The 15199-nt window shown below is 37.6% G+C and overlaps 1 protein-coding gene across 1 annotated transcript in view; it reads left to right on the top strand.

Annotated features, from left to right (window-relative positions):
• The window catches only part of LOC134670948 (torso-like protein), an 89513-nt gene extending 75695 nt beyond the window's left edge, over positions 1-13818 (top strand). Inside the window, exons 3-7 of the mRNA XM_063528782.1 lie at positions 4660-4884; positions 6208-6330; positions 7095-7269; positions 9791-9925; positions 12143-13818. Coding sequence (XP_063384852.1) covers positions 4660-4884; positions 6208-6330; positions 7095-7269; positions 9791-9925; positions 12143-12403 — 919 coding nt within the window. The 3' untranslated portion in view covers positions 12404-13818. The remainder of the gene's footprint in view (positions 1-4659; positions 4885-6207; positions 6331-7094; positions 7270-9790; positions 9926-12142) is intronic.
• The last annotated feature ends 1381 nt before the right edge of the window (positions 13819-15199 follow it).

Raw genomic sequence — 15199 nt, 5'->3', positions numbered from 1 at the left:
GTGCATTGTTTATCTTTCTTCGCAAATGCATACACAATAGGCTTATGATCGGTATATATTGTGAATGATCGCGCTTCCAAATTATGTCGAAATTGTTTGACAGCGGCATAAATAGCGTATAACTCTCTGTCATAAGTAGAGTACTTCTTCTCAGCACTTGTCAACTTTTTAGAAAAGAATGCTAACGGTTGCCATGCGCCATCCACTCGTTGTTGAAGTGCGGCGCCAACCGTGTTATCTGACGCATCTGTGAATAGCACCAGGTCAGCGTTATCTTGAGGATGGGCCAGCATTGTTGCGTCGGCGAGGCATTGTTTGCAGGCCTCAAAGTCTTTAATGCTATCAGGTGTCCAGTGAATCGGCGCTTTACCTTTAAGGTTTCCCTTCAGTAAGTCGTTTAATCTAGCTTGATGCGCTGAAGCGTTAGGTAAGAAACGTCTGTAGAAGTTTAGCATACCTAAGAACTGTCGCAATTGCTTCGCTGTGGTCGGGAGTGGAAAGGAGCGTATAGCTTCTACCTTACCAGGTAACGGGCGTGTGCCCTCCGCAGACACTAAATAACCTAGGAATTCAACTTGGTCCTTACCAAACACACACTTAGAAGGGTTAATCACTACACTATAGTCACTTAATCGCTTAAACACGGTCTCTAAATGTTTTAAGTGTTCGTCACTGTCACTGGAAGCAATCAAAATATCGTCTATATAACAATAACAAAAGTCTAAACCACGTAACACTTCGTCCATAAATCGTTGAAAAGTCTGAGCTGCGTTACGGAGTCCAAAAGTCATATATGGAAACTCGAATAATCCAAATGGCGTAGTTATAGCCGTTTTGGGTATATCTTCCTCCGCCACTGGAATTTGATTGAACGCACGCACTAGGTCTATGGTTGAAAACACTTTTTTTCCACTAAGAGTCTGGGCAAAATCTTCTATGTGCCGAACTGGATACTTGTCCGGTAATGTGCGGTCATTAAGCGCGCGATAATCTCCACATGGTCGCCATCCATTGTCCTTCTTCTGAACCATGTGAAGTGGCGATGCCCAGCTGCTTTGTGACGGGCGCGCAATGCCTAACTTTAGCATTGCGTCGAACTCCTTCTTCGCGGCGATAAGTCGATCGGGCGCTAACCTTCTAGGTTTTTGAGCTACTGGCGGTCCCGGCTTCGTCACAATGTAATGTTTTGTGTTGTGCTTCTTTTGTGTTGCCGCGGCACCGTCGGGCTTAGTGATGTCGCTATATTTTCTTAAAACTCGGTGATAAGGCGAGTCCCCGGCTATTGTTTTGATTGATAGCGGCGACTCGAACTCGGCTACCTGACCGGTGACCGTAAGGTTTGTCGTGGCGTCTATCAGTCTATGCCTTTTTGGATCGACTAGTAAGTCATAGTGACCTAAAAAGTCTACACCAATTATCGGCTTAGCCACGTCAGCAACAACAAATCGCCATGTGAAATCTCGACGTAGTCCGAGGTTTAGGGTCATCGTGGAGAAACCGTAAGTTTTGATCGGGGTGTTATTCGCTGCAACTAGCTCGTACAAAGATTCTTCACTGTGAGGGGCTAGGCTGCGAGGATATACACTTAAGTCCGCTCCAGTATCGATTAAAAACCTGGTCCCAGAGTTTTTGTCCATGATGAATACTCGTCGTGACGTTGTTGTTGTGTTTGGGCAACCATTCGCCACTAATGGCTCCCGCTCGCGTTTCCCGCATTGTCGGCTGCTTTAAATGCGCAAGGCGGTACGCATTTATGCGCTTCATGTCCGTAAATTTCATGGTACCAACACATACCGCTTGCTGAGTTGCTCCTTGAGCGAGGTCGAGATCGCGAACGCGAGCGTGATCTGCCTCTGTGTCGCGCACTTGCGTTGAGAGACAAAGCTTTCATTTGTTGCCGCAAGTCAGCAATTTCACTCTTTAGAACTTCTAAAACTTCCATCACTGGATTTTCCGTAGTCGCGATATTAGGCGTAGGCGTAGTGCTGTCCGCGATTGCATCCGCGACGTCTGCAACTTTGTCCAAGCTCTGCTCTGCCAGCGTAGCTAGGACCATCTGCATCGGGCGCGGCAACTGTTCCAGCCACATCGTACGAAGCAATGCGTCTGGCACCGCGGATCCAGCGAGACTTCTTAGATGCCGCAAAAACTGCGAGGGCTTGCGGTCTCCTATGTGCTCTCGCTCGAGCAACCTGCGTGTATTCACCTCTTGTGATGCACCTAACCTCTTAATGATGCCGGTCTTAAGTGCATCATACTTGTCGTTATCTGGCGGGGCGATTAGTATATCGCGCACTTCTGTGGCATCATGTGGCGCTAACGCACTCGCCACATGAAGGTATTTGCTAACGTCGTCGACGACGCCGGCCTTGCTAAACATTGTTTCTACCAATGAGAACCACATCACCGGGTCGCGAGGCATGAATGCGGGCAAACGAAGCGCACTTTCGCTAGCCATTTTAAAAGTTCACCACAAAAGTCACTATACACGATAAGTCCACTAAAAGCACTAAAGTTTATGTCCACAACACATGTACTAACCAATACTGCCGTTTATAGCTATCACGTCGGGGTCACCAATTTGGCAGTGGGGTTTGGTATTCGTACCAAGGTGTTGGGAGTATCGTAAATAAAAGTTTAGACGCCGGGAAAAATAATTGTTCTATATTAACACTACTAAGAAAACTAAACTAACTAAAATTACATTATTTAACAAGTATTAGGGAGCGATATAAGATCAAGCTCGACCCGTGATAAAGGTACAAGATAACTTGTCGAGTTGACGTCTAACTCAGAACTGATTCTGACTCCCCGCGATCCTGATGACCATAACTTTGCAGGTAAGCAACAGGCTCATCGGGATAGCGGTACAGGACCGATAACGGTTTTGCACATGCCTGATCCTAGCATTTCTCACGCTGGGTACAAATTAGTTTATTACGTAAGTTAACAATAGCTATTCGGACACCGACAAAGAAATAAAACAAAGATGGATAAACAAAGAGTCAGTGCCGGCAAAGAAAAGGAAATACATTTTACAATATTTTTACAAGCTTATCCCTAACGGCTAGCCATCATAAAATTCATAAAATTAAGTTACCGTTACGTGTGCTATGCACATTGCGTATAACGGGAAAAGCTAAAATTTAATTTATTTAATATCATCTAAGCTTGGGCGAATGTAGGACGCAGTCCCTACACACGTTTCACCTACAATTGGTTTATCTAAGCTCAGAATACCTATGCTCGATTTACCTAAAGTTAAAACACCTAATACTCGAAATACCTAAAGCTAATATACCTAATACACGAAACACCTAATGTTGATATACCTAACGCACAAAATACCTAAACTCGGTATACCTAATGATCGAATTGCCTAAAGTTAACATACCTACTGCACGAATTACCTAAAGTCGGTATACCTAATGATCGAATTAACTAAAGTTAACATACCTAATGCACGAAATACCTGAAGTTGATGCACGTAATGAACGAAATATGTACCTTAAATCAAAAATATACCTAATTATTGTTTAGTAGAATATTATTAGGACATACAACATTTGGTATACATTTTTTTAGCCAAATCATTCAATTGGCTTACCATTTTATATTATAATATAAGGTCTAGTCATTTGCCAGAGTCGGGATCGTGTCGATCGAGTCGATCAGATCGTGTTAGGTTAACTGCGACCAAACACTCCAAACAGTGCCAAAAACTTTGATGATGATGATGTTAAGTTTTTGATAAGATAACTAATTTTGTATTAGACTTACAAAATCATTCTACTACCTAAAAAGTAGCGTTACAAAAAGTGTATTTTTAAGTTGTTCTCCAAACAAACAGTTTCTACTGTAAGGTTGGAAAATCATACGATTTATTGGGTGGAGTTGCCACTTGATCATTCCGCAAAATGATATGAATTTTGTACTAGGTATATAAACTTTAGGTATTCCGTGCATTAGGCATTAGGTAATTCGTTCAGGATGTATTTCAACTTTAGGTATTTCGTGCGATAGGTTTAACAGTTTTAGGTATTTCGTCCATTAGGTAAATCAAGTTTAGGTACATCGTTCATTAGGTATATCAGCTTTAGGTGTATCGTCCATTAGGTATATCAGCTATAGGTGATGCGTGCATTAGGTATAATAGCTTTAGGTGAAACGTGCAGTAGGTAAAACGTGCATTAGGTATATCGTGCATTAGGTGTTTCGTCCATTAGGTTATTTAAGCTTAGGTATTATAAACTTAGGTCAGTCAATGTTTAGGTAAAATGATCGATAGGTAATTTAAAAATAGGTGAATCAAGCATAGGTGATTCAACATTAGGTAAATCAGTTTTCGGTATTCTGATATGTAACCGGTAAGCCACAATTATAAGGTTACGAAAAATGAGGTACGTTACGTATCGAACTTATGGCTACCGGTCTTTTGCGCCGCCACGCTACCCTGAGTCGGCAGAGCAATAATTTATGAGATTCAGCAAACCTCTGTTAATTTGGTATCTTTCTAACAAACACAAATGTCAAAATTACAGAAAAAAGAGACTATTATTAATGGCTTGTTAAAAACTGCCTTATCACAACAAATGTCTGCCTATAGCTCACCCAGTTCTCCAAAACTTAAAAAATTGACATCAAAACCTCACGTTTCAGATATGGCTACCTCAGCATATGCATGCGAGTGGTCCCCCGCAACGACACGGAAGGCTGGGTGTTCCGCGAGCCCACCGTCAGCGTGTTCAGAGACGTGGAGCGGCTCTCTGTGGCGCCGAAGCCGCGGCAGCCCAAGACTCTGTTCGACGGAGACTTCCATATGGAGTTCTGCGATAACCTGAAGCAGTTGTTGCAGGCGTACTTTAGGGATTTTAGTTTTGAGAGGTAAGGTTTAAGGTCGACAGATTTCCTCAGGTCGTAAAAACCGATAGAGTTAGACCAAGAAAAGTCTGCAGCGATTTTGATAGACGCAGTGCAAATGTTATTTTAAACGTCATAATTTCATAGAAGTTTGACGTTTAAAATAACACTTGTACTGCGTGGGCTGACATTTCTTGGTCTAACTCTAGCACTGTTGACGAACCGATACCGAACTTTATCATATTTATGACTTTATGAGGTAATTAAGTTAATTAAGCACCAATTCACCCAGGTTTTCTTGAAGATTATATTCACTTCACTGTGCAATGTTATTACTACACACTTCTATGTCTAATCCTATTTATGAGGTAAACTATTGAGGTAACCATAACAAATAGCGGTTTGTAGCCTATCTAAGACTTCCTATTGAACTGTTCGTCCACGCAGTTTACTGACAATTCGTAGATATACCTTATTGCCAAAACATAAGGTTCACCATGATCAGTTAAGAGTGTCACTATTAGAAGATTATAACTCGTACCTATAACTGTTGTTATTACGTAATATCAAACAGGATTTAGATATTTCATAAACATCTGCTTTGTCGATTCGATTCGTTATGTTTATAACGCTTCCATACTTACTTGGTTGAAAGGAACTCATTACTAAATCGAATAAAAAACATTCGCGCCGATAAAATAGGAAATGCGTAACGTCATTATGCTTGTATAAAACAAGTAAATTAAGCCCTTCTGGAACGAAGGCAAATGTTGTGAAAATGAAAACTGAATTGATCGATCCTTTTGTAATGATTGCTATTGATTTGCGGTCATTGTGGAATTTTGTGAATTCTATTTGCAACTATGATTGTATTATTTGGAGTTGAAGGACCGCTGATTGCAGTTTCGACGGATAGCAACATTAGCAATGCCTCTCTTGAGGCGTGATCATGGTCTTAGAAATATTTTTGTATGTTTTTTAATGTCGTGGCTCTAGAAATGTGTCAAATTTTTGTTTTCTAATGGAATTTTATGCCCAGAGGCAAGCTATGATGACGCCATCTATGCAAACCTTTGACAGTTGCCAACCGCATATAAATGTATTATTTCTTTGACTTTCTTCAGTGTTGTAATATTTATAGAGTCAGACCAAGAAAAGTCTGCAGCGGATTTGACAGCCCACGCAGTGCAAGTGTTATTTCAAACGTCAAAATTCTATGAAATTATGACGTATAAATAACACTTGCACTGCGTGGGCTATCAAATCCGCTGCAGACTTCTTGGACCGACTCTAGTGTCACAAATTAATGGAAGTGTCAATATACACCTCATTACACCACCATTCCAGGTTAGAACGTCCATGGCGCGCGTTCACAGCGGGCTGGCCCACGGACATCATGGCGAGGAACCTGGGCATCAATTCCTCCTTCATTACGGGCGACCACTGCTACGTACTCGTCAGGGTCTCAAGGTACTAAGCTTGCCCCTGGTCCAAGTATCCTTTCAGTCCTAAAGCCCAAAATTAAGGTACTTAATACTAAACAGGGTACGTACCTATATCATGTTTAAGGTATCTATCCAATTTTCGGCAATTAGCTAGAAAAAAAAAGGTACTTTGGCGCGAAAATGGTCGATCGTTCCTAGTTTTTTCGTCGTCGATCAAGTTGGTTAGTATTAAATTAGTAAGTACCTATGTAGTTAGTAGTATAAATGAATTTTAAACATGGGGGCCACTTTTGGGGTGTACATAAATGAGAAAGTTAAAAATTAAAGTTTTCCAAACTATATCGTGTTATACGTCAAATGAAAGAGCTCATTTTGAGAATTTCAAATATATTTTTTTATAATTTTAAAATAAATAGGATAGAAATTATTAAAGAAAATAACCAAAATATTACCATTCCCCCACTTTATCTCCGAAACTACTGGGGTACTGGGACTACTGGGTTAGTAGTAGATAGTCGCTTGATGGTAACATATGGATGCTTGCAACTCCAAAAGTGCCTCTCTCCTTATTTTTTGCTGCGCCCAACAGGGTACATAATGAACAACAGGGTACAACAGGGTAATGTGTTCTGTAATTATAATATGTATATAGTTACCACCTCTGTAACCATTACGTGCAATAAATGTATTGAGTAATATGTACATTCTCTATAACTGATAGTAACCTATGGATGCCTGCAACTCCAAGAGTGACGTTAAATTATCTATAAAACGAACGTAAACTTCCAGGTATCGCGAAACAGCCAAGCTAAGCGACCTGCCCACTAACATACCGGTCGAAGACGTGGTCTTCGACGCTATCCAGGACTCCACCATCGGGGACACGGTATCCATAGCCGACTTCATCAGGAAATATGGCTCGCATTACATATCCAGCTATATTACGGGGAACTCGCTGTATCAGGTCTGATATCGCTACTTTTACTATAAGCATTACTTTTCTAATCCGGCTCACCCAATATGTCAGTAGAAAATTGCGCGAAATTCATATTTTCTATGGGAATTAATTCAACCCTTGGCGCCTACATTTTTAGGGTTCCGTACCCAAAGGGTAAAAACGGGACCCTATTACTAAAAGATTCCGCTGTCCGTCTGTCTGTCTGTCACCAGGCTGTAACTCATGAATCGTGATAGCTAGACAGTTGAAATTTTCACAGATGATGATTTTCACTTGCCGCTGTAACAACAAATACTAGAATGTACGTAACCCTCTGTGGGCAAGTCCAACTCGCACTTGTCCGGTTTTTTTCATTTTTACTGACAAAGTGGGTTTGCCAGAGTATGAACAACTAGAATATTATATGCGTCGGCGGCCGATCGTAAGATCAGGCAGATCGTAATGTTCCTGTGTAATGTTTTGACGATTAGTCACATTAAACCAAAATGATAGGTTCGTTAGGTTGCTTCAGATGCCCGAAGGGCAAACTGCCCAGAAATAGGAGCCCCGCGGTCGACTCAGGGAATGAGTCAAAGATTTTCACATGTTACGATATGCCTAGGAATTTTACGATTTGCCTGATCTTACGATCGGCCGCCGATATATGAACAACGGCCGATTGAATGAAGATCACAACTATCACAAGTCACGAATCAAAATCTTCCTGCCATAAATAGTAAATTTTTCCAAACGTGAGAAAGCACGTGTCTGCGCCACTGTTTCGCCACGTGACATCCATTTCCTTCCTACTTATATTGAGTAAGCAGGACGGAAGCAGGACGTGATCGAAAACGTGACGATTGTTTTCAAAACTTTGCGATAATCTAGTTTGTTGAACTTGACTTTGATGTATAGAATACTGAAACGAATGAATGATTAGAGATTATCAAAGAAAACTTAAGTAATAATTATTAATTATATTAAATAAAGTATATAAGTATTTTACTAAGATATTTGATTGCCGCAAACAAGTGCTGCATGATACCCGATGGAGATAGGAATAGGAATAATAAATAAATAATATAGAATGGAATAGGAGTAATATAGGTCGGAAAGTATATATTTACCTACTTATTTTGTAATATACCTACTTATTTTCTTTTTGAAAATGCTTTTAAATTAAAAATAATTTAGGTAGGAAAGTATATACTTACCTACTTAATGTATAATTTATTTAATTTAGCGTCACTTGCACCATCCCACTAACGGTTTAGCCGGTTAACCCCGGGTTAGTGAGATGGTGCAAGTGGCGCTTAATGTATTTTAATATACCTAATGAGAAGTTCAAAGAATTTTCCAACAATAACACTACATACTTAAAACTTACTACTAATTCGGTACCTATTTTCCGATGTGAGATTGTATGTATAGCTTAGGCTTAATCCTTTTAACTTCTCACGTTTTTATGACTATGCCCAGGTATTCGTGTTCTCGCGGAGCGTGTACTCCCGTATCAAAGACCGTGTGAAGTCCAAAGGCGTCACTAACATCCCGCCGGCGGAGATCAACAACTTCTTCTCGCCGTTCTTCGCCGAACACATCGGCGCGGTCAAGGTTTGGACGGACGCTGTTACCACTTGAAATAATCGAAAATTCTATCGAACACTTTCTGAACTGCTTAGAGTTAGCAGCGCCATCTGTGTGGCTGATAAGTAACAATGACCAGCAGCGCCATCTTGCGGCGAGTAGCAGAACTATTAACTAGTTGCTACTGGTAATATAAGATGGCGCTGTAGTTAATCTTGTTCCATGGTAAATCATACCAAATCATACTAAGTTTGTTGGAAAAGCAGCTTCGGAATTCAGTATATTTTAACGAATTAGTAGCTTATTTTTATAATAGTTACGATAGAATTTTCCTTCAAGTGTTTTAAAATATGGATCATCATCATTTCTCATGAGGGTGCTTTCCAATTTTCATCATAAGCGTCATCAAAACTTCTTTTCTGTGTTCATCATTTTCTGACCATTTTTGAGCCTGGCCATTCAAATATCTACCCATCACATTAATTCATTACTTCTTACCATTGCAATCCTGCCATTCATTGCAGCTTATCATTCTCGCCTGGGTCTGTATTCCTAATAGAAGGTAAAATTGTAATAAAAGAGAAAATATGTAGTACTTACTTACTCGTATGAGCAATGAGAATTAAAATCTTGATTTTCAACGCTATACTCATAACGAGAAAAAGTGATAAAGAAATTATTTGTTTTAACTAATTACTGAATTTCTATCTTACATAAAATTGTAGTCACTATTACAAGTTTACGGTTAAATTCGAATGTAAAACTTGGTAAAAGTAATGAATGATGTATGTAGTTGAATATACCTAATACACAATACTTTGGCCTAAACTTACGTTTTTATAAAACAAAATAACACGAAAAGAAGTTCCAGTCCAACTTTGCCCACTAGCGGAGTACACGTTCCAAATTTGAAACTTTTATAAAATATAAATCGTGAATCTTGTCTATGCTCTCACTCCAGGTGTTTGTGTTCTCTAGAACGGCATACTCTATGATAAAAGAGAGACTTAAACTGAAAGGCGTGTCGGATATCACTGCGAAGGAGCTTGAGGGCTACTTTTCCCCTTGGCATGCCAAGCATATTGGACAGATCAAGGTAATCGCCATCTTTCGTGAGAGCTCGCAACTTTGCCCACTTTGTTTTTTAATATGGAGATTTTAAAATACGTGCATAGCTGTCACTGTCGTAAAATTAAAACCAAAAATTACGCGGCATCAGTATTGTAAGTTACATTTGACAAACAAGTTCAAACGGTATACGATTGAATGGGTTTTGCAATGTACCTACTACATAATTCGGTCGTTAATGTTTTAGTGAATTTGATAAGTTCAACTTCTTTTTCATTTAATGAAAATCTGATATGTCTTGCATTTATGCCTGAACAGAATTTGGCTAAGTTCAACTTCTGTTAGCCAAATTTTATCCCGGCATACAAGATTTTACTTATCATATTTTCATAAATGAAACATAGCTAAAAAAAGTTTTTGTTAGTAAATATTTTAGCGGACGAAGAGTTTCTGGTTCTATCCGGTCCGGAGTGTATTATTTTAGTTTTAGTGACATATTCAGCTATCATACCAGATTTAGAAGTTGTCCTACATTCCATATACTTACCTACATATGAAGCTTAGCTTATCGCCGACGTGCAAACATCCGTTGACAAAGTTGCTAGATCTCACGGCTGTTCTCATTTGTTTAATAAAAAGAAAGAAAAAGTATGTAGGCGTCAAGCATAACTTGCTACGGCAATGCAGTAATATTTACAAACTCGAAGGGTAGGATGACAGCTGTCATTTCAATACAATTTGGCGAGATTTGGCGTTTTAGGTTATAAATTATATGGAGATGACAGGTGTCATCCTACCCTTCGAGTTTGAAAAATATTATAACATGAAATTATGTTATTTTGCTTGTTTCTGTCTGTATCTCTTTTGGACGGAGACAGGAAACCCAACTATCGATTTATGTGATAATATATTAGTATGCTTTATCAGCCAGTTGGCTGAATATATGACGTATGATAGAACTGAGTAACAAATTCTATTAAACAAATGAAACTACCAATCATATTTTCAGTTTACATTTATCATAATCGTCATTGAAAAATGTGTCTTAATTTTATACATTGCTACTGACTAAACTAAGCATTCAACTTTTTATTTATCTAATCTTATCATTCCATTGTCATCGACTCTAACATCTGTATTTTTTCCTCATTTATTCACGACGCATAATTGGTATTATTGAACTTAGATAGATGACGCAACTTTGCCCAGTAGTTATTAATTCCAAAAAGACTGAATATTATGATTATCAATTTAAGATCACCTTTATACGTAGTCTATGCTGGTTTTGTTTAATATTGATAAAAAAAATTCTTTTCACGCCACTGTTCGGAAATGTAGCAATAGATGGTCTAAAACCAAGCTGGAAAGTAGGCAATATCTGTAGCACCTGAACCACCACTACTACAATGTTTCATTGTTATCATCATCTGTCATTGGTGACAGTTCGCTACAGCAATGAGTATCATTTAAAACATAAAAAAAACAATAAAAGGTCTTTTTTTGCGCAACTTTTTCCTTCAAAAATAAAATTAGGTTATTTATAGAACCAATTTCTTGTTAAAAAAATAAATAAATGACAAAACCATTCACTTCATTTTTTTAACAATTATTATCCATTCAGTTCACGCTTAAGGCGTTTTTGACTTTTGTACCTGTTTGTGGTTTTTTTAGCAAAACGCTTCTAATTTTAGAGTCGGTTTGAAGCAAATAACAGAAAAACGCCTCTTAAAAGTGGTAAAAAAAGTAAAAAAGGCGGGATCTGAAAATACTTACTGAATTGGATAGTGTAAATTGTGTTTGACTAAAAAATATAAGAAACGCGTATCTACGCTCGCTATAAAAATGAGTTCTTCTAGTGAAGAAAATGATATTCTTACGCCTACCGAAATTCAAGAGACAGTACAGGCAGTGGCTAGTAATTTGCTACCAGAGAAATCGCGGGCTAGTACTTATAGTTATGCAAATGTTTTCTTATTTCCTCGCAGTAGTCGTGAAAAGCACTATGTAATGCCTCGGCCGGAAACGCTAAAGATGGACTCGTATTATTCGAGGGCCTCCACTAAACGTGTCGGCCTTCGAACTCACTCGTCCATCTTTTAGCGGTTTTCCGTCCTCTCCTACAATGTACTATTAATACGGGTTTTGATTAAGTACCTAATCGTTCTTCAAAATAAAGGTTTTTGCTGATAATTTTTGCAAAACTAAACTCAAACCAAAAGCTAACACTACCCTTAAAACTTTCCAGGTGGCCAGCGGCAACAAAACCGTCGAAAACTGGGCCATGAAGCGTCTCCGGGTACACTACTACATATTCTCGTACCCCAGTCTCCTCAAACTTCACGGCGAGCCGTCACTCCTGCGCAACCTAGACTCGCTGCTGGGAAACGAGGCCTTGTTGCAGTTGGAATTGAAAACATTATCGCCGGCGTTCAAAGACGTGAGGAAGAAACGGTGGTTCGAGGAGGTGATAGACAATTATTTGAAATTGTGGGAGAGTAATATGTGATGAATGTTTTTAGGTTATTATAGAATGTTTGCAGTTAAAGTCGTTTAGTTTGGTTTGAATTTTTAAAAAGCCATTTATTCCTAACGCACACATAATTATATCGAGATACGTATTTTCAATTTTAAATATTTATCTTATTACAGGTTGTTTTTAAAAGAAGTATGTTTTTACTTTAAGTTTTTTTAAACCCATTATATTTAATTAGATCATTAATTTTGATTTCTTAGTTTAGTGTAATATATCAACGTATCAACCCTTTAATACCTTTTGTTTTTATTTAAACAAATTAATATAATAATGTTAATTATAGATACTTATTCAACTATGTTAAACGATTTTAACTGTAAGATGAACGATGTATTTTTAATACGCATGCAATAAATAAAAATAGTTCAATAATCAATTGGTGCTAAAAAAGCTTCCGGCCAAATTGAAAACGGAATTATGCAATTTAAATTAATTTTACATACATACAATTTTGTCTTGTTATTTTGAAGACAACATGTGTATGCTCGTTTTCCATTTTAGCACAATTTGCTAAGAAAAGGATGTCTCTTATCATATTAACTGCCATTACACGTTTAAGTACAACATTTTTTCATCTGATATCTGACAATTGGACGTAAATTTAAAAGTAATAGCGTTTGGTATACTTATAATTTAAAATATCATTTTCCTATTTTGTGATCCCTCGAATTTACCAAATAATGAACGATATATTTGTGAATTTATATTTCTTCCTAGCATTACGTATAAAAACAAATTAGATATAATATTAAATGTGATTATAGATATAAAAATGACAATGTAGACGCAGTGATTTGAACGAACTACTTATAAAATATAAGTTATAGTTACTATAAGTAATTTAATTTTGCTAAGCCATTCTAAATACGAAATACCTATAAGTTCATTATAATGTTTTGGTCGATTTGAAATATTTACATTGTTATAGGGCTTTTGCTCAAACTTGTTGGTGAAGACATTTTAGAATAATTGTAAAATGTGCCTTTGCAAATACATATATATCTGTAACATAATAGTTACGAATACCTACTTTTTGACAAAACATATCACTTAACCCTTTTTAATTTCATATATAGTAGAACAATAACTCGAGCAACGATATTGATAGCACACGAATTGCAAGTGTTATTTTGAACGTCAAACTTCTATGCAATTATGACGTATAAATAACACTTGCGTTGCGTGTGCTATCAAGATCGTTGCAGACTTGTAGTGGTCTAACTTTAAACATGTTTAACTTGACATAGAATTCTTCTAATACCTACTTAAATTTTACAGCAGGTATGTATATTTAACACTTAGGGTCTCCCCAAATATATCGACGCGCATTCGGCAAAAGCCGATAGGAAAAAGCTTTATATCCACGCAATAAGAGCGAAGAAGCCGACGACGCGTCGGCCGGCGCCGGCCGATGCGAGCCGAGCCGAACGACGACTTTTTCGCTCTTATTGCGCGGACATAAAGCTTTTTCCTATCGGCTTTTGCCGAATGCGCGTCGATATATTTGGGGAGACCCTTAGTCAACCTATTCTATTTTTGTAATTTGATCCTACATATAAATTTTCATACATTCAACAATTTTGCGAATTTAACTAGGTATCTTAAAGTCATCTGACATACAATCATATAGTTAGAAAGTTACCTAAAAAGATTTTTATTAACACATAAATATAACGTTAATCACGAGTTATACTTCAAATTATGATAGTTTGCTTCTGATTCTCCTTCTCATATTCGTCCAAAAGATAGACTAAGATAGCAAATCGTGCAATTTAGTGTTGTATCGCAATGCGGGATCAAACTTGAGAATGCATTTATTTTTACCTATAATTAGTCTAATTAATTAGTCCAGTAAGGAAAGGATGTAAATATTTTTTGGTAAATATAATTAATTAAAAAGTTAAAGGAATAAATTGATTTATGACTGAAAAATGGTTTTATTTTCATGTTTAAATTAGAATCATAGAGTGAGATTTCCGTACGATTTAATACCTAACTTCATAACTTGTCACAGTGTCAATCAATATGAAAGCCGTTCTCTCATCTCATGTGTTATTGTGATAAAATGCGAAATGGTACAGAAATTAATTTCCTTGACCGTACCTTCCAATGCAGCAATGAGTCGCTTAACTTCAAACTCGGGTAAATCCATCTGTCAGATTATGCGATTTTGGTACGAAAAAAGGTAATAGGGCAGGCTAAGAGGGTCGAATGGATTTACCCGAGTTTGAAGTTAAGCGACACAAATGGTTAATTATTATATTACACATTTAAAAATCCGAGTAATTTGTAAATAAGTACCGTGTCAATTTTATTTCCCTCTTACATCTCCGGGCAAAGTTGTCGTTAGTGGGCAAAATTGCCCTTAGTAAGCAATGTCTGTTGACGTTTCTTGATCATCGATGTGTTGCTTTTATTTATTGGTTTGAAATATTTATTTTATTAAATTAACGCTTATTTACTTACATTATGAAACTAAGGATGCGTCGCGATCAAGGTTGTCAAATAGCTCGGATGTTCTCACCACTTCGGTTCTAGATAAATTGGACCTTATTACGTGTTTAATAAGGTGCAATTTGTTTAGTGATAGCAATAACAGCCGAATTACTGACGAAGACTAGAGAATTGCGCGCGCGATGATAAGTTGATAACCTATGACATGGGAGAATTAACCGATAAAGAAATCAAGTGTAATAGAGAAATACTAAATATTGTGTTAAAGAATAATCAACACGAGGTTTTTTTTATACTACGTCGGTGGCAAACAAG

Source organism: Cydia fagiglandana, chromosome 14 (genome assembly GCF_963556715.1).
Source record: "Cydia fagiglandana chromosome 14, ilCydFagi1.1, whole genome shotgun sequence".
Lineage (NCBI taxonomy): Eukaryota > Metazoa > Arthropoda > Insecta > Lepidoptera > Tortricidae > Cydia > Cydia fagiglandana.
This window is presented reverse-complemented; position numbering and strand designations above follow the sequence as displayed.